At 31.8% G+C, this 22,528-nt stretch overlaps 1 protein-coding gene across 1 annotated transcript; it reads left to right on the forward strand.

Moving 5' to 3' along the window:
* Positions 1 to 2,413: 2,413 nt before the first annotated feature.
* LOC145325134 (fibroblast growth factor receptor 2-like) lies at positions 2,414 to 20,286 on the forward strand. Its single transcript, XM_080167989.1, has 17 exons — positions 2,414 to 2,530; positions 3,373 to 3,433; positions 4,188 to 4,233; positions 6,387 to 6,447; positions 6,645 to 6,719; positions 7,182 to 7,229; positions 8,805 to 8,864; positions 9,361 to 9,449; positions 9,709 to 9,794; positions 10,359 to 10,424; positions 10,863 to 10,971; positions 13,057 to 13,112; positions 13,510 to 13,584; positions 14,122 to 14,168; positions 17,817 to 17,919; positions 18,337 to 18,420; positions 19,082 to 20,286. The coding sequence occupies exons 2-17, from the start codon at positions 3,407 to 3,409 to the stop codon at positions 19,184 to 19,186; spliced, it is 1,137 nt and encodes a 378-aa protein (XP_080024115.1). The 5' UTR covers positions 2,414 to 2,530; positions 3,373 to 3,406; the 3' UTR covers positions 19,187 to 20,286.
* The last annotated feature ends 2,242 nt before the right edge of the window (positions 20,287 to 22,528 follow it).

A 22,528-nucleotide genomic window follows, 5' to 3' on the forward strand; every position in this document is an offset into this window, starting at 1 on the left:
CAAGTAGGCGGCTGCCAAGCCCTGCTTGAACTTATCATAATTCAATTACAAAATTATTTCCGCTGAAATAAAAATTATTCTTTAACTAAATATAACTGGTAATCTATATAAATATATGTATATACATTTATTAAATATCATTTCATGCGAAGCTATTCTATTGTGTTTCTATAAAGATGAACAGTACTAAGGTTAGTTTAATTCTCTAAAGGACCAGATACACTAAGAGGTCTTATTGGTGCATCTTTGAATCAAAATTGTGCATAATTACACGGCTAAACGTTAGACAGCAAACCCTTTGATTGCACAATCTTTGTCTAAAAATGTACATGGTAAGGATTTGAGTCTGATTGGGGGCAAGGCGTCTCCTCTAATTTAACTCTGAATGAGGCGCAACTGACATAGTGTAAGTTTGCACCAATTTTAACGTCTTCGGTTATGACTTGTGCCCATCCCGGGAATATCAATCTCAACCGCTCAAAAAAATGTTGAGACTAAGGGCGCTGCGATTACATAAGAAACCTTTTATTTTATCAATTCATATTTGAGCTGACAGTAAAAATCAGAGATAAACAATCAAACTGAAATTTGAATCCTTTATGATACCAAATTTAAAAGTCATCTTCCAATAGAGGCCACTTTAAAGGATATGCATTTTAAATATTAAATTATGTGCAAAATTTTGTAATGTTTTTAAAGCAAAGTAATTCTGCAAGGTTCCCGTCGTTTTTGATTCTAACATTATACTATAAACATTAATGTGTCTAATCGTCCACGGAATAATTTTTTTAAATCGTGGCAAAATTAATTTTAATAAATTTAAAACATCATACGGTTGCTACGGATTTCATGCTAAAATCATCATAGATATACATTTCAAATAGACGGAACGACCCTAAATGTAGAAATGCCTTGCTTTTAATTACTTAATCTTTTGTTTTGTAAAAAGAGATAAATTTATATACACACAACTGGTAAAGCTACTATTTGATTTACTTTTTCTTCATGTTGGATAAGTACATCTTTAAAACTCTAAAAAAAAATTTCAGTTGTTTTAAAAATAACAAGAAAATAGCGGTAAAGTGTAATCCTTATAATAAAGTAACAGGAGGTGTGTTTGTCTTTGTGTCTGTTTGTCTGTACAGAAGGATCTCGCTAACCGCTAAACCGATCGGGTTCTTCTTTACAGGGTAGCTTCTCATACGTCCTGGGAAGGTTTATAACTATTTGGGGGGAGGGTACCACCACCCTCCCAAGAGAAATCACAAAAAAACGATTATTTTTACGTAGAGACTTGAACACAACATAGATATGTTACGTATTATGAAAAAAAAACATTTTAAGTTCCACTAGAGGCCTCTAGAGGCATAGCCGCTAGTCATTATAACAGTAACAGGATGTCTCCCACTCCCCCACCAAAAAGGTGACCCTTGAGACGTCTAAGGGGCCTAACAGCTTTTGCATTTATGATATATTAAATCCCTGATTTATTAATATAATAAATTTGTTATAGATGATCTCTGCTACAAGCGTATTTGTGTCTCCAGAGAGTAAATTTGTAGAAAGAAATTGCGGCGAGAGAAGCATCGTAGATGATGTATTTTAAACCATTGCATTGTTGAGTGACAATGTTAATGTCGTGTAGACGTACTTACTGGTCAATATGAGTCTATATAATAGCCGTGCTTTCATGAATTAAATTCGCCAATAAAGAGTTTTAAAAAAGATACACTTTTTGTTATGATTACATTACAAGAAATGATAACATACACACACCTACACAAACACACACAAAATTGAATACTCTAAAATGTAACAAGTACAAAAAAAGTTATTAAGAGGTAAAACAATAACAATGGATTGTTATGATTACATTTTCTGTTCTTCAAATTTTAATTGCTACTGTCTATAACAGACGGACGTAAGGAAAATTCTAGTTTTTGCGAAGTTGCGCTGTTCATAAAGGTAAACTTAGTAAATTATCTTCCCCTAAATAGCCTTCCCCCCAATTATTTAGCTTACTATGTCTGCGGACAGACGTACTTATGAACCTTAGTTATATAGTAGCTGCACTGTAAACTTAGCCACTGATTGTAAACAAAACATATTCTACCCCTTTGATTTCCTTCTTTAACGTATTAAGACTGATAGACTTACACAACACATGGACCATAGTTTTAGATAAGCTGCACTATTAATAAGGTAAACTTAGCTACTGCTCTTCACCTAATCTCCTCCCCCTTCTCCTTTGATGCCCTTCTTTAACATAATAAGACTGACAGACAGACGTACTTACAGATTCGCTTTAGTTATAGAGCAGCTGCACTATTCATAAGGTAAACTTAGCTACTGCTCTTCACCTAATCTTCTCCCCCCTTCTCTCCTTGCTGCCTCCTGCGGTTTAGTCGGGATATAAACATCGGACAGATAATATACAACATATCTCTCCAGAGTCAATGTTTATTCAGTAAAATATACAAAAATAAGTGAGAAATAAACTTTTAATGAGTTATATAAGTTAAATAAAAAAGTAAGTAAATTGGATTATGTTTTAATACATTTATTCTAAATTTAAAGTTTAATGTATAGTAAAAACATCTTTTTAGAAGCGTACGTCACTTTAAGGTACCGCCTCCCTTACTTACTCAATGAAAATGTTGTATACCAATACCTCTATTAGAGTAAATGCAACTAGATCCAGCTATTAGATTTTATTAGTGTGTATGTCATATAGCAACCCTTTAAATCTTTAATTGCCAAATATTATAGTGATTGAATAAATTTACTATTTTGTATTTATAATTGATAGTACACTAAAAACAACGAAAATCAAGTAAAAAGTAATACGTCTAATTTAATTTGATTTTAAATCAAAGTGTCTCAAAGTGCCTTCTTAAGCATAGAAAACCTACCTCCCTCGTTATTATTGAATAAATTGAAAACAAAGCTTGGGGGTGGGGTAGTTTTTAGTTTGATTTTTTATGTACCCTGAAAGATAAGAAATCTTTAGGTATATTTTTATGACACTGAAAATCTGCATTGGTCGATTGTCCATCCATAATTTTTTTGTGCTTTGCAATTTATGTATCAGGTTAAAAGTGAGATTTTTACACATGCAATAATTCAGAGTGAGTGTTTATTACACTAGTCCCCAACGTTTTATAATAATATTTTCTTATACGTTGGTTTAACAACTTTGGAGACTTTTATTGAATTATGATTAGTTGGTTTATTGTGTTGAGTGTCAACCACTAATTGTAATCTACAAAAGAGGTAATTTTGTTTATTAAAATTGGGAAAGTACACCAATTTATCGGCCATCGTCTTATCCCTTTATATCCCTGCAATAATTTAACAACTAATTATATCCAGGATGAAATGAAGTAGGATGTTCTGATGTCTCAGGATGAGGGACTTGGCTTTTCTGATCATTACAGGAACATGCTCAAACAATTAAAACAAAATTTTAACTAAATTCCTACTCCACAGCTAATGCATTGATATAATCAAATTATTACACAAGGATAATCTATAATACAAAGTAGAACGATGTCTGTCTGTCCGTCTGACCGTCTGTCCGTCTGTCTGTCTGTCCCTTAAGATCTCGGTAACCACTGAACCGATCGGATTCTACTCTTCAGGGTATCTACCTATTGGTCCTGTGGTGGTTTTAAGCTATTTTCTTGGGGGGTGGGACACCCCCAACCCCCCCAAAAACCAAAAAATCCCCCCCCCCCATTTTTTTTTTTTTTTTTTTTTTTTTTTTTGAAGGAGATTTCCATGGTCCTTTACGATTTTCGCAATAATTTTTTTTTATTACCTCTTGGGGCAAAGCCCCTAGAGGCTAGGGGCGAAGCCGCTAGTTATTCTTATAAATAGCGCAGCAAAAAAAACTCAGCAGATTTTTTAAACAATGTGCCATGTGCTATGTTGATTTTCCTATATTTTATCGCAAGGAAGTACAGGTTGTTTTTAGGGGAGGGGGGGGGGGAGTGTTTATCAAAATCAACCCCCTTTCCCCATATTTTTTTAACGTCTCTGATTTGTTAGTTTAATTTAAAAATTGTGAAAGATATTATTGTAAGATTTTTTGTGTCAAAATTTTAAAATCAATCAATAGACAAGTTAGATGCAACTCTTTTTATAAAGTTGTTGTTCATTTAAATTTGTTGCATGTAAAAAAAAACACAGGATGTATATTGGGTCCAAGCCTTCAAATCAACCTTGATAAAAGTAAGTGGAAAAAAATACTATTTTTGTTTGATATGAAATACACTTCACTAGCTTAACTTTCATCACGTGGATTTTTTTAACAAGAATTACAACATCCAAAAAGCAAAAACAATCTAAATTCCCTCTTAAGAATTTTGTTGGCTCGTATAAAAAAATAGACTTAGTTCTTCACAGTTTACATTTAAGTTTTTAAAAATCATTTTTTATTGTTTTTTAATATATTATCAAAGCGCTTCATTTTTTTCTTCTAAATAGGATTTTTTATGTACTACAAAATTAGAGAATTTGAATAAAACTAGGATGACAACATCCCTAGCGAAGTTCTAGAGTGTAAAAAATTAGTTAGCAAATATTATGTCATATGTCTATCTAAAATTGTATATAAATTTGTTGAAAATTCCCTAAATTTCAAGGACATACATACAATTTTAACACTTGATTATAGATATGCTTGTTGTCCTAGGAATCATTGTTCCAAAAATTAGGTCATATATAATACAAAGAAATGTTGTAAAAAGATAAAAATTATATTTAATGGACGTACTGGCTTTTTTAAAAGTTTTAAATCATTAGGGCAATTTTAGCATGCCTATAAAATTATCAGTTTACGCTGTAATGAATGAAAACCTCCTTGATTCATTTATACACAAAATGTCAAAAAGTGTATATTTAAATGATCCAATGTTTTGATTAGAAAAGGCTTGCTGCACTTTGTCCAGAAAAGCCAACATTTCAAAAAATAGGGATGACAATATTTCTATAAGCGAAATAGTTCTATAAATAAATATAGAAAAACAAAATTCTTATGAAACTGCAAATAAATTGCCTTTAATCTGTTGTAATTTTTTTTGAGCTAATATTACATATTACAAAAAATATTACAACATATTTAGAATTGACGCACTAATTGTCTAACTTTCCAAGGACCTTATCGTCTACTATCAAATTTTTTTCTGCTACTTGGCTGTGTTGATATTCTCGGCACATTTTTTAGTTGATTTTCAAAGACCCAATTGAGAGTTTGCACGAGGTCCTTGGGATGGGTGTCATACAGTTATTTAACCCCTTGCCTCTCTATTGTTTTACTCTAATTCAGAAAAAGAAGGACGGACAGACCTTCGTTATTAAGTATCTACGCCACTAAAAAATAGTTTGAAATGTTAGTTTGTTTTACTTATGACATAGACCATAACTATTGATATAAATTATACATAAACATACACTCTAAATTTATATTGGAGGCCAAACAGCTGGGCCCTATAAAAGAAGCAGTGATTAAGTTTCTAAAAAAAAATCATGAGTTCATGAAAACATAACTATTTATAACGAACTATATTACTGTTCTATTATGACAAAAAATCTTATTAAAGGGATGAATAGAACAGATGCTTTAAACTGTGTTGAGAATATAGATTCTTGGCTCCATAGTTCTTGTAGGTATTGAAGTTTTGGATACTTTAAAGAGTCTACGTAGACTGGGTAAATGAGTAGAGCCTAGAAATTCAACTGTAAAGATAACATAAGGCCTAGACTGAGTAGAAACTGTATTACTAACTAATAGTAGTACTAACCAAAGTGGTTCTTTAAAGGATATTATTAATTTGATTAGTGGTGTGCGGTGGGGGGGGGGGGGGGTGTCAACACTCCCCTTAAAGAATATACTTTTACCCCCCAGTGGTTGCACACACCATGTAAATCTCTCTAATCGCCACTAAAATTTATCCATTTTGTAAACTTTATTTCTTGGCTAACGTGTCATGAAATTGTTTTTTTTCCTAATTTCTATCCTCATTCAATGACTTATAGGCAATGCTAATGTATAAACATTGGGCATTTTATATTTATACAAGGTACACAGTAGGATAGTGAAATGTTTGCCATATTTTTTATACATTTACACATATTTTGCACCATTTTAATAACATATTTGTGAGTTTAAAACAAGCATGATAACAATTGCAAAGAAAAGTATGATCAATTAAATCAGTTTTTTCCTTATATTTTATTTTGCACCCTTAAAGGTACAAAGATATGCAGACTAATAATATTACTGGCATACAGACTAACAAACATACATTGTACATCTTTTAACAAGGATATCCTGAATTGGAAAAAAACATTCTTTGTTATTATAAGTTTATTTTATGTTTTAGGTGTTCTAACTCAAATTAAAAATCAGCCCCCATACATCAATGAAGCTCTAGCTAATGACAGGTACTTTTATTTACTTTTAAAAACAAATGCAGTGTTTGGATTATTGGATAAAAAAAGATGAAATGATTGTACCAGAAAGCAAATTCTAGGGTGTTCCAGTATATATGGCTTCGAGGCCGCTGGCTAACCTATTTTTCTTTTGTTAGTTTTGAGTCAAGTTTTTCCCAATTAAAAAAATAGGTTAATTGATATTCTAGATATAAAACTGGAATAGAGGGTGATGTGGTAAAGTTAAAGTGTCCTGTCGATGGTAATGGGATGATGCTTTACAGGTAAGCTTTTTACTATTAATAGTCGAGCTCACTAGGAAATAAATTAAAAATACAGGGCAAAATATTTTTTTCTTAGGTTTTTTGATACATTAGATTAGCTTAGGATAAGTACTAGGTAGCCCCGCATGGTTAGGGCCTCTCGAAAGGTTTAGGAATGGGGGGGGGGGGGATTGCAGAGGAAAAAACTACTTCCCCTTATTTAGTGTGTTTGTTTAATTGAATTTGGTGCCACGAGGCAAATACACAGCCGTGAATAAGCCGTCATAAGCTTAGCTGCTTGCTGATGTCCTGCTCTTTATAATTCTTTCAAGATCCAATAGCAAGAAGATTAACTTTTCTAAAGAAAACTATATCAAAAATCACAATGTAAATGTGTTTTAAGATCTCTAAAATAGATCCGCAATCATTTTTTTTATATTTAGCCAAAATGATTTTAAGACGAGTTTATTTTTATATTTTTAGCTGGGAAAAAGATGGCGAACAAATTACAAGTCTTTGGACATGGTTCAGGTAATTATATAATTTTCTAACTTATCTTTTTTTAGCGGATTTTTAAACAAAGATTCTCTATATTGAAGGGGTATTTTCAGGGATCTTAAAAGATAAGACAATGGACGCTAAATCGATAAATACATTAAACATCGCCAATCATGATAAAAAGAAACACTCCTTCTGTAGATTGAAATTCTTGTCGAACAGTCTAGACAAGTCTAGTTGGAAATAACTGATTTCCATTCTATAAAAGTACGTAAAGTTTGTGAGCCAACTACTATGAAAAGGTAGTTTTAAAACTATGGATACCCATGTATTTTACAGTCCAATGTCCCCTCCATCCCTGGTATTTTCTCTCTTGTTAGCTCATGACTGCTTCGCTATTTATGTATGTAGTGACCTTGTTTTTTTTTCAATAATTAAATGTCACACAGTAAAATTAATAAATAAATAATTAAATTGCCCTTTTCAAAACTATGTAATACATAAAATTCAAAGAAAAATAGGAATATTGTTTATTTTTCTTACACAAAACATCATAAGCCTTCGAGATAAAACATTATTTTTTGACAAATTTGGCAATGTTCCTCGAATTGAGAGTGTAGCATTCCTAAACTCTACCCCAAACTTGCCATAAGCATATCTTTAACACAAACGTATTATCACGGTTATTAGAAAAGCGTTAATGAAATTTTTTGTACAGAGTCAATATGGGGCCAAAGAAATGGCCAAAAACTGACTTACATTAGAAATAAGTAACCCAAACCATGCTAGGCTTCCTTTGAATAAAGAACTCAATCGTTTTATTTGTTAACGGGATCTAAATGGACAAACAAATTACATATTTCATAAAATATAAGAGTTGCTTTGCCCCTAGGCTTTAGGGGAAGGCAGGGGAGTTCAGGAAAGTAGTCACTCTAATACATTTATACTCTTCCCTGAAAGCACAACCTATACGGACTGTTAATTTATGAGATCTTTAGCTTTGGACAAAAAACCTCTCTACTCTTTCTATTATAGGATAGGAATATTGCTGCTTAGGTTAAGTTGGATTCTAATTACGAGGAAATATGAGGGTTGATATTCGGTGTTTTACTTTCAATTATTTGGATTGTGCAACAAATTTTTGTTGACTTTACGGACATGTCTTATCATTTTGTGTGTGCTCAGACTGCCTGCACAGATTAGAACTTTATAAAACAGTAGCTGCGCCAAATTAAACAAAATGTTAAAGGATGTAAATATTTATAGATTCTGGTAATTTTGAATATTTTATTTATCAACACTGCTGCTTATGCTGAAATTACCTCACCCTAGCCTGGTCTAGTTATTTATACACAAACTTCTTTTTATTCTAATCATTTTTGGATAAAAAGGAGAAATATATCTGCAAGTAGCGCAACAATAATAAGCTTTACTTATTTTTAAATAAAAAAAAAACACAAAAAGTAATATTTGACATGTTGTTCTTTTAACAACTTAAATCTTTAAATTTCCAAATTCTTTATTGAGTAAGAAGCATTTTTGCAAAAGCTCTATGACGTAATACAAATTTACTAAATAATAGCAAAGTTTCTTATTTCTTTATTTCAGACTGTCACAAGAAAACAGAGTTTTAAAAATCAGAAAATTTACTGTGGATACAATTGGGAGGTAAATGGAGTTGTTTATGAATACTTGTCCTTGTTAAAATAATAGAGTAAAAGAATAGAGGGGATAGGGGTTAAATAACTGTGGTAAATTCTTTAAAAAATTTGCCCCACTAATCGCTTGTGAAAAATCCACCAAAATTACATTAAAAATCTACAAAAATTAAACAATAGAAGGGTTATTAACATATGATTTTGTTTAATTTTTGTAGATTTTTAATGTGATTTTGGTGGATTTTTCACGAAAACAATTTTGCCCCACTAAGCTATTAGTGGGGCAATTTTTTTTCTAAGAATCCACTTCTGTTTGTTCACGGATTGGAAAACCTTTGTCAACTTTCGATTGAGGAATATCAACCGATAGCGTCAGAAACAGTAACACAGCAAAGTCGCAACAAAAGAGCAGAAAGGAATTAGCTAGCATATAAAAAAGGTCGACACCACTGGAACCAGGCAGTTGTCTGGGTTATACATCTATATTCTATACATTTATTGTTAAGATACACATGTACTGGTACCAACGGATTTGGCTCGGAAAAATTCATGTTCTATGTTCATTTAGAGGGAGAAGAAAAATTATATCAAAATAGTAAGTTTTTCTTTTTTTAGTGAAAAATCTTAAATATACGTTTGTTTGTTTAATATCAGTAAAAATATCTTAAATTTTTAAGGAAAGATAATAAAAACAAGGATGACAACATAAGTTAATAGAAAAGCTCAGCAAGTTAGCAAAATAACAACTAGCAACGATTGAATTTCATTACTAGAATAATTATATTTACATAGGACGATTTAAACATGATTAAATTTAATGACAAAGCTGTAAATTATCAAACTTTTCATTCTAGGAAAAAGTGAGATTGGTTTAACAGCGAATGTAGAAAATCTAACTCTAACAACTGGAAATCAAGTTAGATTATCATGTACTGTTCAGGTACATTTAATTGGGTATTATCCCTTTCGTGGCAACGCCTCTTAAGGGGCGTTTTGTCGTATTTTCGCAGTAGCTTTTGATAGGTTATTTTTGGTTGGGTTATGTTAGGTTATGTTAGTTGATTGCCCTGTAGGGTTAGGAAAATAGTCCTGCAGGGCAAGAGCCCCCCGTAGGGGCTAAAAATAGGAGAAAATCGACTGTGAAAATACGATGAAACGAACCCGTAGAGGCGAAAGGGACTATACCCATTTAAGCTACTTTACTATTCGTATTGAAAGTTTGATTTGATCTTGCCCTAATCATATTTGTTGCTGAATGCTTCGTGGATCAAAGTTGCCAAAAGCCATCCCAATACATATATAAAGCTTCCTTAAAATTCACCAAATCAGACCAACCTAAGATTTCCTAGTAAATTATAGAATGACGGGAAGGTGTCATGATTTGTTTATCTTTAGAGATTTTTGAAAATTTCATAACTTTAGAAATTGCAATTGTCTAGTATATTTGCATATGACTTTCAACTTACTTTATTTCTGTTAAAATTGTAATTTATTTTTTATTAAGTATGAGGAACGTTTAACTTTAAAATGGTTTAAGAAAGACTTTAATGAAAAAGGAGATAAATTTAAGGTATTATTTATCCTATTTATATAACCCGTAATAATGATTAAAGTTTTGTTAATGTTTAAAAATGTCATTAAAGTTTGAATAATTTGAAATTATATTGGTATTAAAATAAGTTGAATCAAAATTAGGAAACGGGTCTTATTGAAATCATAATAAGACGGTAGGATGTCTGTTCGTCCGAGTGAAGCTAACCGCTAAACCGATTTGGCTCTGATTCATAGGAAAATGCCTGCTGGTCTTAAAGAGTTTTTTGACAATAAGTGGGGCACCTATCTTTCGGATAGAATAAAAATAGAATTTGTTTGCTTTTTTTCAATATTAGACTGTCAGTATTTTATGTAGTCAGTGTTTTACCTCCTCTAAAGGCAAAGCCCATGTAGGCAAGGGGCAAAACCACTAAAAATAAGATATGATAATATAATACATATTATCAAATTTAAGGTGATTGAGAACTCAGATTCTAATTATGTCCTGGGGGATGGAATTAGAATAGAAACTGATAGATATCAATATAATCTTAATATTATATCTGCTAACATACAGGATTCAGGTATGATAGATAGATAGACAGGTAGATAGATAGATAGACAGGTAGATAGATAGAAACCAATATAATCTTAATATTATATCTGCTAACATACAGGATTCAGGTATGATAGATAGATAGACAGGTAGATAGATAAGAACCAATAAAATCTTAATATCATATCTGCTAACATAGAGGATTCAGGTATGATAGATAGATAGACAGGTAGATAGATAGATACCAATATAATCTTAATATCATATCTGCTAACATACAGGATTCAGGTATGATAGATAGATAGACAGGTAGATAGATAGATAGACAGGTAGATAGATAGAAACCAATATAATCTTAATATTATATCTGCTAACATACAGGATTCAGGTATGATAGATAGATAGACAGGTAGATAGATAAGAACCAATAAAATCTTAATATCATATCTGCTAACATAGAGGATTCAGGTATGATAGATAGATAGACAGGTAGATAGATAGATACCAATATAATCTTAATATCATATCTGCTAACATACAGGATTCAGGTATGATAGATAGATAGACAGGTAGATAGATAGATAGACAGGTAGATAGATAGAAACCAATATAATCTTAATATTATATCTGCTAACATACAGGATTGAGGTATGATAGATAGATAGACAGGTAGATAGATAGATAGACAGGTAGATAGATAGAAACCAATGTAATCTTAATATTATATCTGCTAACATACAGGATTCAGGTATGATAGATAGATAGACAGGTAGATAGATAAGAACCAATAAAATCTTAATATCATATCTGCTAACATAGAGGATTCAGGTATGATAGATAGATAGACAGGTAGATAGATAGAAACCAATATAATCTTAATATCATATCTGCTAACATACAGGATTCAGGTATGATAGATAGATAGACAGGTAGATAGATAGAAACCAATATAATCTTAATATCATATCTGCTAACATAGAGGATTCAGGTATGATAGATAGATAGACAGGTAGATAGATAGATACCAATATAATCTTAATATCATATCTGCTAACAGAGAGGATTCAGGTATGATAGATAGATAGACAGGTAGATAGATAGATACCAATATAATCTTAATATCATATCTGCTAACATACAGGATTCAGGTATGATAGATAGATAAGACAGGTAGATAGATAGAAACCAATATAATCTTAATATCATATCTGCTAACATAGAGGATTCAGGTATGATAGATAGATAGGCAGGAAGATAGATAGATACCAATATAATCTTAATATTATATCTGCTAACATACAGGATTCAGGTATGATAGATAGATAGGCAGGTAGATAGATAGAAACCAATATAATCTTAATATCATATCTGCTAACATAGAGGATTCAGGTATGATAGATAGATAGACAGGTAGATAGATAGATACCAATATAATCTTAATATTATATCTGCGAACATACAGGATTCAGGTATGATAGATAGATAGACAGGTAGATAGATAAAAAACAATATAAACCAATATATCTTACTGGAAGATAGATAGAATTTTTTTTCTCCTATTCATTCGAATCCGGTGGATAGGAACCGGTTCTCATCCATACGAAAAAACTATATCTAGCATCGTATTATATCCAGCTTTCTACGAATATAAAAATGTACAATCATAAGATTAAAACCAGGTTTTTAGCCGATGCCTTCGGCACCTTGGGGCTAAAAAAGCTAGTTTTAATCTTATAATTGTACATTATATATCCGCGGAAAGCTGTTTATAATACGATGCGAGAAATAACTATTCTTTTCATGGAAGGGGGGGGGGGCGGGGAGGGCCGGGGGGGGGGGGTTGTAAATGGCGTGCTAAGTATACCATTTTTTTTTGAGTGGAAGAATGTCCCAGATTTAACCTATTTTAAAAAAATATTTATACTTATCTTCATGGCCGGGTTTTTCTTGTTTAGGGGTGAAGGGTTATTGCTCCATGGCTCATCCAACTTATGAATAAATTTTTTAGGGGGTTGGGGTAAAATCTTTTTATTTTGGGTATTGCCAATTTAATTTTAATAAACATCCTGTTACTTTTCTGGAATGATAATAATATATTCTGTTTTCTATGTAGGTGTTTATCTATGTGTAGCATTTTTGCCAGATGGAGGATCAGGAACAGGATTACAGGTAGGGCTGGCAATCCCCCGAATTTTTCGTACAAAAATCCGCCAAATAAAAAAGTCGATTAATACATTCATTGCGGATTCTTGTTTTTTTGTGGATTGTGGATTTTCGGGTTATGGAATGTAGATTCTATTAATTTTTTAAAGGTCTTTATATAATCTAACCTAACCTTTTATAAGCATGAAAGGAACTGTGAAAATAAATTACAAAAAAATGGATGCTACCCACCATATTAATTTTTTGTCTGTCGCATTTTAAATACAATTTTTCTAAGTGTTACAAAAGTCATAAAAATTTAAAATCTAAATCCGTAATTTAAATTGCGGATTTGGATTCAGGGTCCAAAATGGGTTCTAAAACTGGTCGGATTGCGGATTTTGATTGCCAGTCCTAATTACAGGGGCTACCCTCCAGTTCTGACGGATACCATACACTTCCAGCTTCTCTCAGTATTCAAAACAATTTCAAATTTCAGGTATAAACTTATTTAAAGGAAGAAATACTCAAAGGAGGACAGCGGGGTTTGATTTTTTGTAAGAGAATAAAATATTTCGGATGATTTTTTTAGATGATGGGGAAGGGGTGGGCAACCTAAAATAGTTTTAAACCATTCCACGACGTATAAGAAGCCTTTAACGATTAGGATCTTGCCAGGGAGAAGGGATATAAAAAGGAGAGAAAAAAAATGCTGCAGGGAGGGGGGGGGGGGGGGAGGGCAATTTGTAGATGAATTAGTCCTGTTTTTGATTATGTATATAGGATTAAAAAAGCTAAAGATAAAAAATTATTTTTTTCTATATTTCAAAATTAGTGCTTATATCAACATCAAAATTAATTTGGAAAAAATCACGAAACCTATACATAATTGCAGCTGTCGTTGGGGGCCAACACTTGAAGAGTAGAATTGACGACCTCTCCATTTGCCCCCCAAATATTATTTTAGATTTATTTTGCTTGTTGGTTATACCTTATTTCTGATTTATTATTTATTTAAATACTATTTTTATTTTAGAAAATTAATGTTGAAGTGTTATCAATACAAAATAAATTATTTACAAGGTAAGTTTTCTTCAAGGACGTTTAAGCTTTTTTATTTGGAGGGGGGGAGGGTAAAAAAATAAAAAATTGGGGGGGGGGGGTGACTAAAAATTAAAATTTTGTGAGGTACATGCCCGAATTCATTTTTGGGGAAGGGGGAGGTAATCACAGCTTAATCCATGGCATTCTTACTTTTATTTTAAATCAAAACAATTATTTTAAATTAAAAGTTCATAGAATAGAATAGAATTTATTAACTAATGCAATACATTTAAATTATTAAATATGCATATAAAATCATATTTTAAAAATTGCATAGCAAGGAGTAATTAAGCCTTGGAGTAGGCCGTAAATTTGCCCCTTTAATTGATTTCATTTATTATTTTATTTATAGCGAGAAATTACAAAAATTATTTATTATATAAAGATATTTACACGAATTTAATAGATCAATAATTAAGTGGGTTGACTAAATAACTATTTACAGTTACAGAAGTTGGTACAGATTTTATTTCTTACAGGAAAAGCATTTTCTTTTGTTGCAATGAAATGATTTATAATTTAAAAAATAATCTTTTTTAATCATGGACAATGATTTCTTTACAGAGTCTGAAAGCCTTATTTCATTTCTCAAGTTATTCCAAAGTTTTGGAAATGACACTGCTGGAAAATATTCAAGATGTTTTGTTTTAGGTATACTTATCAGTAACTTTTTTGATCTCTGAGAAGAAAGAACTTTAAACATGTTATCAAAGCTTTCTGGGAGTTTCTTATGAAAAAATTTACTTATAAAATTTAAAATGTTTAAATTTACCAAATCATCAAATTTTAATATTTTAGATTGTCCAAACAAAATTTCAGTGTGTGCATTATAATTAGCACCTACAATAATCCTTATTGCCCTTTTTTGGTGTTTTCTTATTTGATCAATATCTTTACTTTTAGAGAGACCCCATGTGATATTAGAATAATTTAAGTGAGGCAAAATCATTGAGGAATAAATCGTTTTCAAAGTTTTTGATGGGAGAACATTTTTTATTTGATTTAATGCATATAGAGAACTAGAAACTTTGTTTTTTACCATTTTTGTATGCTCATTCCAATTGAGAAATTCATCAAGATGTACCCCAACAAATTTAAAAGACTTTGTTTCATTTTCATTGCTGATTCTCTCAACTTCCTCCCCATTAATGAAGATTCTAAAGTTATTATTGACAGGTTGCATACTGCTAAGTCTGAAGACCATGTATTTTGTTTTAGATACATTTAAAGAAAGTTTATTTGCCCTAAACCATACTGATGCCTTATCTAATTCTTCATTTAATGATGTTTTTATGGTTTCTAAATTACTTGAGGTTTTACAAAATATTGTGTCATCTGCAAAAAGGCTACAAAATAAGGTTGTTGAATTTGGAAGGTCGTTTATATACAACAAGAACAAAATTGGTCCAATGACAGAGCCCTGTGGTACTCCATGGGTTAATACTTTTTCTTTGGACTTTACACCATTTATTTCAACATACTGTTTTCTATTAGTTAGATAATTTTCAAACCATTTTGCAGATACACCTTTAAAACCATAGTGTTTTAGTTTGGATAGTAAAATTGGTATATCACACGTGTCAAATGCCTTTTTAAGGTCAAGAAACACACAGGCACTGTATTCTGATTGGGGCTTATTCAGTCCGTCATAAACTTTGTTGATTAAATGTATCAGTGGTTGTTGTGTGTCTCTTGACCTTCTGAAGCCATATTGATGTTGATATAACATTTTGTTTCCCTCAAGATATCTAATCATTTGAAAAGCAACAATTTTCTCAAGTAATTTAGAGAGGGCTGGAAGTATGGAAATAGGGCGATAATTGTCAAATCTATCTCTTTCACCAGCTTTGTAAATAGGTATAATTTTTGCACATTTATAGTTATCAGGAATGTAGCCAGTGTTTAAAGAGAGGTTAAACAGGTGAATGATAGGCTTTACAATTATTGGCATTATTTCTTTTAAAAGTTTCATAGAGATATTATCATTACCTACACTTGATTTTGATTTTAATTTGGACAAAGTTATATTGATAATAAAAGAGTTTACTTCCTGAAAGTTAAGTTCTTCATCATATTGATCCCCCAAGAAATCCCTGAAAGATTTAGAAGATTGAGGTATTGATTCAGAAAGTCTTGGCCCAACATCAACAAAAAAGTCATTAAAACCATTGGCTATCTCAGAGAAAGTATTATAGGATTTTTGTGCATCTGTAAAAACACAAGGCACGTCATTTTTACACTTTTTTTTCTTGACTATTAAGTTAATTAGCGACCAAGTCTTTCTGATATCAGTAACACAATCTTCAAATCTTTCATGGTAATATTTTTTCTTCTCTTTTCTAGCAAGTTTTTTGAATTTATTATTTAGGCATTTAAATTTATTTTCAGCAGATTCAGTCCTATGTTTAAGTTTGTTTTTAAAGGCCCTATTTTTGGCTTTTCTGATTTTTAATAACTCCTGTGACATCCACGGGTTAATAGGAACTTTTCCTTTGTTTACACATTTTTCTTTTAAAGGGAAACTCTCTTTAAAGTACTTTTCTAATATGTTACCAAAACTTTCAAAGGCAGTTTTCGGAATATTATCATTATTAACACCTTCCCAATTTTGTGAAGAGAGTTTCTCTTTAAAGTTTTCTATGTTATTTGGACTCATATCATAATAATATTGTTTTTGGTTTGAAGTATTTTTTTCACAAGTTACATTTAAGTAAAAAATTGGGAGATGATCAGAAATAGAAGATATAATTAGGCCGCTTTCATAAAATTCTTGCTTTTTATTGCTAAAAATGTTATCAATGAGAGTTGCTGAATTTTGACAAATTCTAGTAGGTAGAGTAATCATTGGTAGAAAAGAAGAGGATATTAATAGGTTCAAAAGATCATTTGTTTGGTTGTGGGAATCAAAGTTTAGAAAATTTGCATTGAAATCACCCCCAAATATAATTTCATCAGATTTTTTTAAAACTGGGTCAGTTTTAAGAAATGTTAATTTTTTCTCCAAACCATTCTATAAAGTTATTTAAGTTACCACCAGGAATTCTGTAAATATTGCCTATAATCTTAAATTTGTTCTTACCAAAAAATACTTTTATGAATTGAGTCTCAAATTCTCCCTCTAAAATATATGATAATTCATCAATAATTTCATAACTTAAGTTTTGCTTAAGATATATTCCTAAACCCCCACCCCTTTTTCCTTCCCTTGTTTGTAAGAGTTGTTTACTATCAATATTTAATCTATTTTATTTTGTTAGATTGATAAGAACACAATTAGAATTATGAATTAATTGCATTTATGTATTTTTAAAGCTTATTTTGTCTTTTTATATTATCAAAAAAATGCATCTTTGTATTTTGACAATTAAACCTGAAAAAAAACTACATAAATTTATTTTATACAAAATGACATTTGATCTTTTAGTAGTTGTCTAACCTACGAACAAGCCATATTTCTTCAGGGTTAACAAAACTGGTATTGATTTATATTTTTTATTCGAGGGACATTGTCTACAATACGATACGATACATGATTTATTAGTATGGCTCAGAACTGGTTCTAATCCAGTGGATAGTTATCAGTTTCGAATCCATACTGGAAAGTATGTATAACAAAGATATGTTTAGATCTGTACTTTTGACTGTACTGGCAGTACTAATTCCCATTCTGTTTGTTCTGTTGGTCATAACAGTGGTATTGATCTGGAAAACTAAAATACTCAACTTTAAGGTGAGAAATATTTGAAGTGATATTTTTGGATTTAAGAGTTTGCTAAAAAAAAATTTTGCGGGTCTCTTTGATTTTTTTTGCATGAAAGACAAAATATAATCGCCACGCCATTGCGGATTTTTGTAAAAAGAAAAAATAATTTCCATGAAACAAAAACTATAAAAGACCAATAGAAAATAAAATCACTTTATTTGGTTTTCCCACTGTTAGTTGTTCATTTTTCGGTGCTAATGCGCAAGATATTTGAAGACAACCATATTTAATTGAACTTTTTTTTAAAGTGCTGTATTGTGTAAAGAGATTTTGGCTTTAGAAATTAAATTTTACGATAGCTTGCTGGTAAAAAAGTAGCTGCAGCTGACATTTAGCATTCAGTAGCATATTTGTTGTCTTGCTTAACATATGATTATTTAAAAGGTGTGCTGTAACAAGAATGAAAACAGATCTGATGAAATCAAAATTAAAGTTGATACTGAAAATGGTAAATCTGAAGAAAGTCAGGTTGGTAGATTTATTTAACACTATATATTTTAACAAGAATGGCAACATCCAAAAGAGTGACAAAAAGATAAAGTTAGTTACAGAGCAGATGTTTAGTTTTCATATAAAAAAGACACATGGAGAATATACGATAAACTAGAGAAATCATGTCTTTTACTTTTGAAGCATGATCGACAGACTGACGGATCAAGTTACGGCCTCAATGTTTCCTAGTATAGGGAACCTTCACCAAAAATTCAAGCATTAACCACAGCCATAGCTATCCTAAAACTTACCTAAGTCACCTCATCCGCTGTCGATTAATTTGATTTGGTCACGGAAACTGTAAGCCACACCCAGCTGCAACCGCGAGACCGACCGGTAGCTTTTATTTACAAATAAAAATTTTAATTGCTAGTTGTGCTATTTTACATTAACATTGTAGCTGTCTGTAGTGCTCCAGCAAACTGGGGATATATTTCACTGCCTTTAGTCTACCTATTCTATTGACGTCAGGAAATACCCTATATCCCATCTCTTTTCTATGGGTTTTCTTTCCCCCTTCCCATTCTCTTTTCCTCTTCTATGACGTAAATGGAATAGGTCGGCCAAAAGCGTTGACATCTATCCCCAATTTTCTAGGGCACTAAACACAGCTACATTAACATCCAATTATTTTCAGGCGTTCCTGAATGAAAATGTAAAACAAAAACCTAAGTTAAAACCAATCCTTAAGCCAGCAACCAGTGAATCAAAAACTCACCAAGCTTTGAAAGGCAATAAATAAATGAAAAGAAACTGTGATAAAAACAATACTGAAACATTACTGTTCTAGTATATAAACTATTAAGGTTTTTTGTCTGAAGTTTAAGATTTTTAAAACTAAATAAAATTCGATTGAGTTTTTCTTTTGAGGGAAGCTTCATTTATGTTCCGAGATGGTTTTAAACAATTTTATTTTTAAGATTTAAGTTTTGGGGTGATGATACCCTATTTTTTAAACCTAAGATTTTGGATCTTCCAGATTCTCCAGTGCTCCTCGAAGCCTTCAGAGGCGTAGCCGCTAGTTACATTTAAAGCATATGTAACTATTTTGTGTGCTATAAGTCGAAAAACCCTTTTTGATTATTATTTTAAGTTTTGTATTTTTACTTATTTCCTAGCTGTATTGATTAAACTAAACTGCCTTTTTATTAATCTTATTTATTTTGTTCTATGTTTTTTGTTAAATTATTATTATTATTAAAGCAGTTAAATACACGAATAGACTACTGTGCATAGGATGAGAGCAAAAGTAAAAAATTAGAGCTTGTAAAAAATGTCATTCATTATAAGAATGACAACATCAATTATTAGCAAAGAATTAAAAAAAAACATTATTCATTATGGAAAAGCGCGAAAATTTTGTCTTTTGTAGTATAGCTGCGACAGATCAAGTAAATTATTTACTGGATGCTCATTAGCTTTAAGATAACAAAAAAGCAGCTGGAAAATTTTTATTAGCATCCAAAATTAGCATAAAATAACATTTATTCAATAGTTTAACAGCCGGATTAGGAAATTATGGAGTAGCCTCACTAATTAGAAACATGTTTCAATAAAAATTCAAGATTTCATAAAACATAGTAACTCATTTGTGTATCTAACTGTAAGCATTACGTTGCTACAAAAGACCTACTCTACAAAAGACCTACCCCTACAAAAGACCTACTCGTCGGTTCTACAAAAGACCAACGCCTACAAAAGACCTACTCTACAAAAGACCAACGCCTACAAAAGACCTACTCTACAAAAAATCGTAATGCTAGAAGGTCATGGCCGCAGAGCTCGGCCCCCTGGCCTGCCTAGCCGCGGGCGCTCGGCCCCCTTGCCTATAACCTAACCTTACCTAACCTAACCTAACTTATATGTAATAATGTATGAATGTTTATCGTACATTAACTTAATTATATTTTAGAATTTCGTTGATTTACAAAAAGTGGTTGGTAGATTTTTTTCTTCAAATTTTAATATTTTTTTTTACAATATTTAGGTAAGGTTAGGTTTGGTTATAGGCAAGGGGGCCGAGCGACCGCGGCTAGGCAGGCCAGGGGGCCGAGCGCTGCGGCCATGTATTGATTATGTATTACTTTATTAATAAATTTGATGTTTATATAACAATATATATTCGTAGGTCTTTTGTAGAGTAGGTCTTATGTAGGGGTAGGTATTTTGTACAGTAGGTCTTATGTAGGGATAGGTCTTTTGTAGAGTAGACCTTTTGTAAGGGTAGGTCTTTTGTAGAGTAGGTAGCAACGCCGTAAGCATTACAGAATATGGAAAGAAAACAAAGTAGCAAATTTCGTCGTATTTTCACAGTAGCTTTTGATAGGTTATATTAGGTTAGGTTGGGTGAATGTTAATGATTGCCCCGTAGGATTAGGAAATAGGCCCCGCAGTGTTGAAGCCCCCCAATGGGGCTAGAAATAGGAGAAAAGTTACCGTGAAAATGCGACAAAAACCCCTACTTCGTTTCCATTATACAGCATAACTAACCATATGATCATGATACTTAACCCTGGTGAAATTCTAGATATTTTTTCCTTTGTGTTATAAAGAATGATTTGGCTGTTTCCCTAAAAGTTCCTATCCAAGCACAGAACCCCCCCCCCCCCTAATTTAAATAAAACTGAAAATAATGTGGTGAAGGGATGTTAGGGATAGGGTAGCCCCACAGGGGTTAGGCATAGGACGACTCCCACCCCCACCCTCCTAATTATTACCAATAACCCCTCCTAATATTTTCAAATTATTTCGGAAATAAGGGGATGGGTTTCAGTTCATGCTCGGCACTTTGAGGGAAATCACCACTAATCAAGGAACACGGAGTGTGTTTGTGTGTATATTCTACGTAAACCAGGAAGAGGACAATTAATTGATCTCCCCCATAGATTGATTTTTTAATTTAAAAAAAATGGAAACAGCTTATAGTGCCTAATAAATGACGTAATAAATACAAATTACCAATGATAGGCCAGTATTTATTTTACCATTGGTCAATTACAATGTATACTGGCTTATCATTGGCCATTTGTATTGTATGACGTCATTTTTTATTAGGCACTATAGTCTGCTTTAAAAAAAGCTACTTCCATGGCCTCTGTCATTTTTAGAATAGCATTTTATGGAAGCTTTGAAATTATAATATAGTAAGTGGTGTTCACATCTTGATAATAGTTATTTCATTCATCGTATTATAAACGGCTTTCCGCGGATAAAGAATGTACAATTATAAGATTAAAACCAGTTCTTTAGCCCCGAGGGGCCGAAGGCACGGGCTAAAAAAACTGGTTTTAATCTTATGATTGTACATTTTTATATTCGTAGAAAGCTGGATATAATACGATGCTAGACATAGTTTTTTCGTATGGATCCTATCCAACGGATTCGAATGAATACGAGAATATTATTTCATTATATTTACAATCATAAGATTAAAACTAGTTTTTAGTAGCGAAGCTACTCTATAATTCACAATGTCCGTCCGTCCGTCTGTCCTTCCGTCCGTCTGTCCGTCCGTCCGTAATTAATGAATTGGGGGAAACGTGATTTTCTCAGCTCCTATAAAAGATAGAGAGCTGAAATTTTTTGACAACATTCCCATCATTAAGGAGCACAATTAACTATAAAACATCAATGGCGGTCGGACTGCTTTTTAACAGGTTTTAGGCTATCTATAATACAAAGTAGAATGATGTCTGTCCGTCCGTCCGTCTGTCTGTCCGTCTGAAGCTTAAGTTCTTGGTAACCACTGAACCGATTGGATTCTACTCTTTAGGGTATATACCTATTGGTCCTGCGGTGGTTTTAAGCTATTTTCTTGGGGGGTGGGACACCCCCAACACCCCCAAAAACAAATAAAAATCCCCCCCCATTTTTTTTTTTTTTTTTTACAAATTTTACGAATTTTATGAATTTTACGAATTTTACGAATTTTACGAATTTTACGAATTTTACGAATTTTACGAATTTTACGAATTTTACGAATTTTACGAATTTTACGAATTTTACGAATTTTACGAATTTTACGAATTTTACGAAATTTACTAATTTTGCGAATTTAATCGCAAAATGTTTTCCTGCTGGGTAG

This window comes from Acartia tonsa, chromosome 7 (assembly GCF_053477335.1).
Source record: "Acartia tonsa isolate MP-2025a chromosome 7, ASM5347733v1, whole genome shotgun sequence".
Classification (NCBI taxonomy): Eukaryota; Metazoa; Arthropoda; class Copepoda; order Calanoida; family Acartiidae; genus Acartia; species Acartia tonsa.

Bases quoted from the DNA above. Each gene is read 5' to 3' on its own strand.
- LOC145325134 (XM_080167989.1), top strand. From the start codon at position 3,407: ATGAGGGACTTGGCTTTTCTGATCATT. The intron at 4,234-6,386 runs GTAAGTGGAAAA...TTTATGTTTTAG, and splicing joins TCAAATCAACCTTGATAAAA to GTGTTCTAACTCAAATTAAA. The intron at 7,230-8,804 runs GTAATTATATAA...TCTTTATTTCAG, and splicing joins AGTCTTTGGACATGGTTCAG to ACTGTCACAAGAAAACAGAG.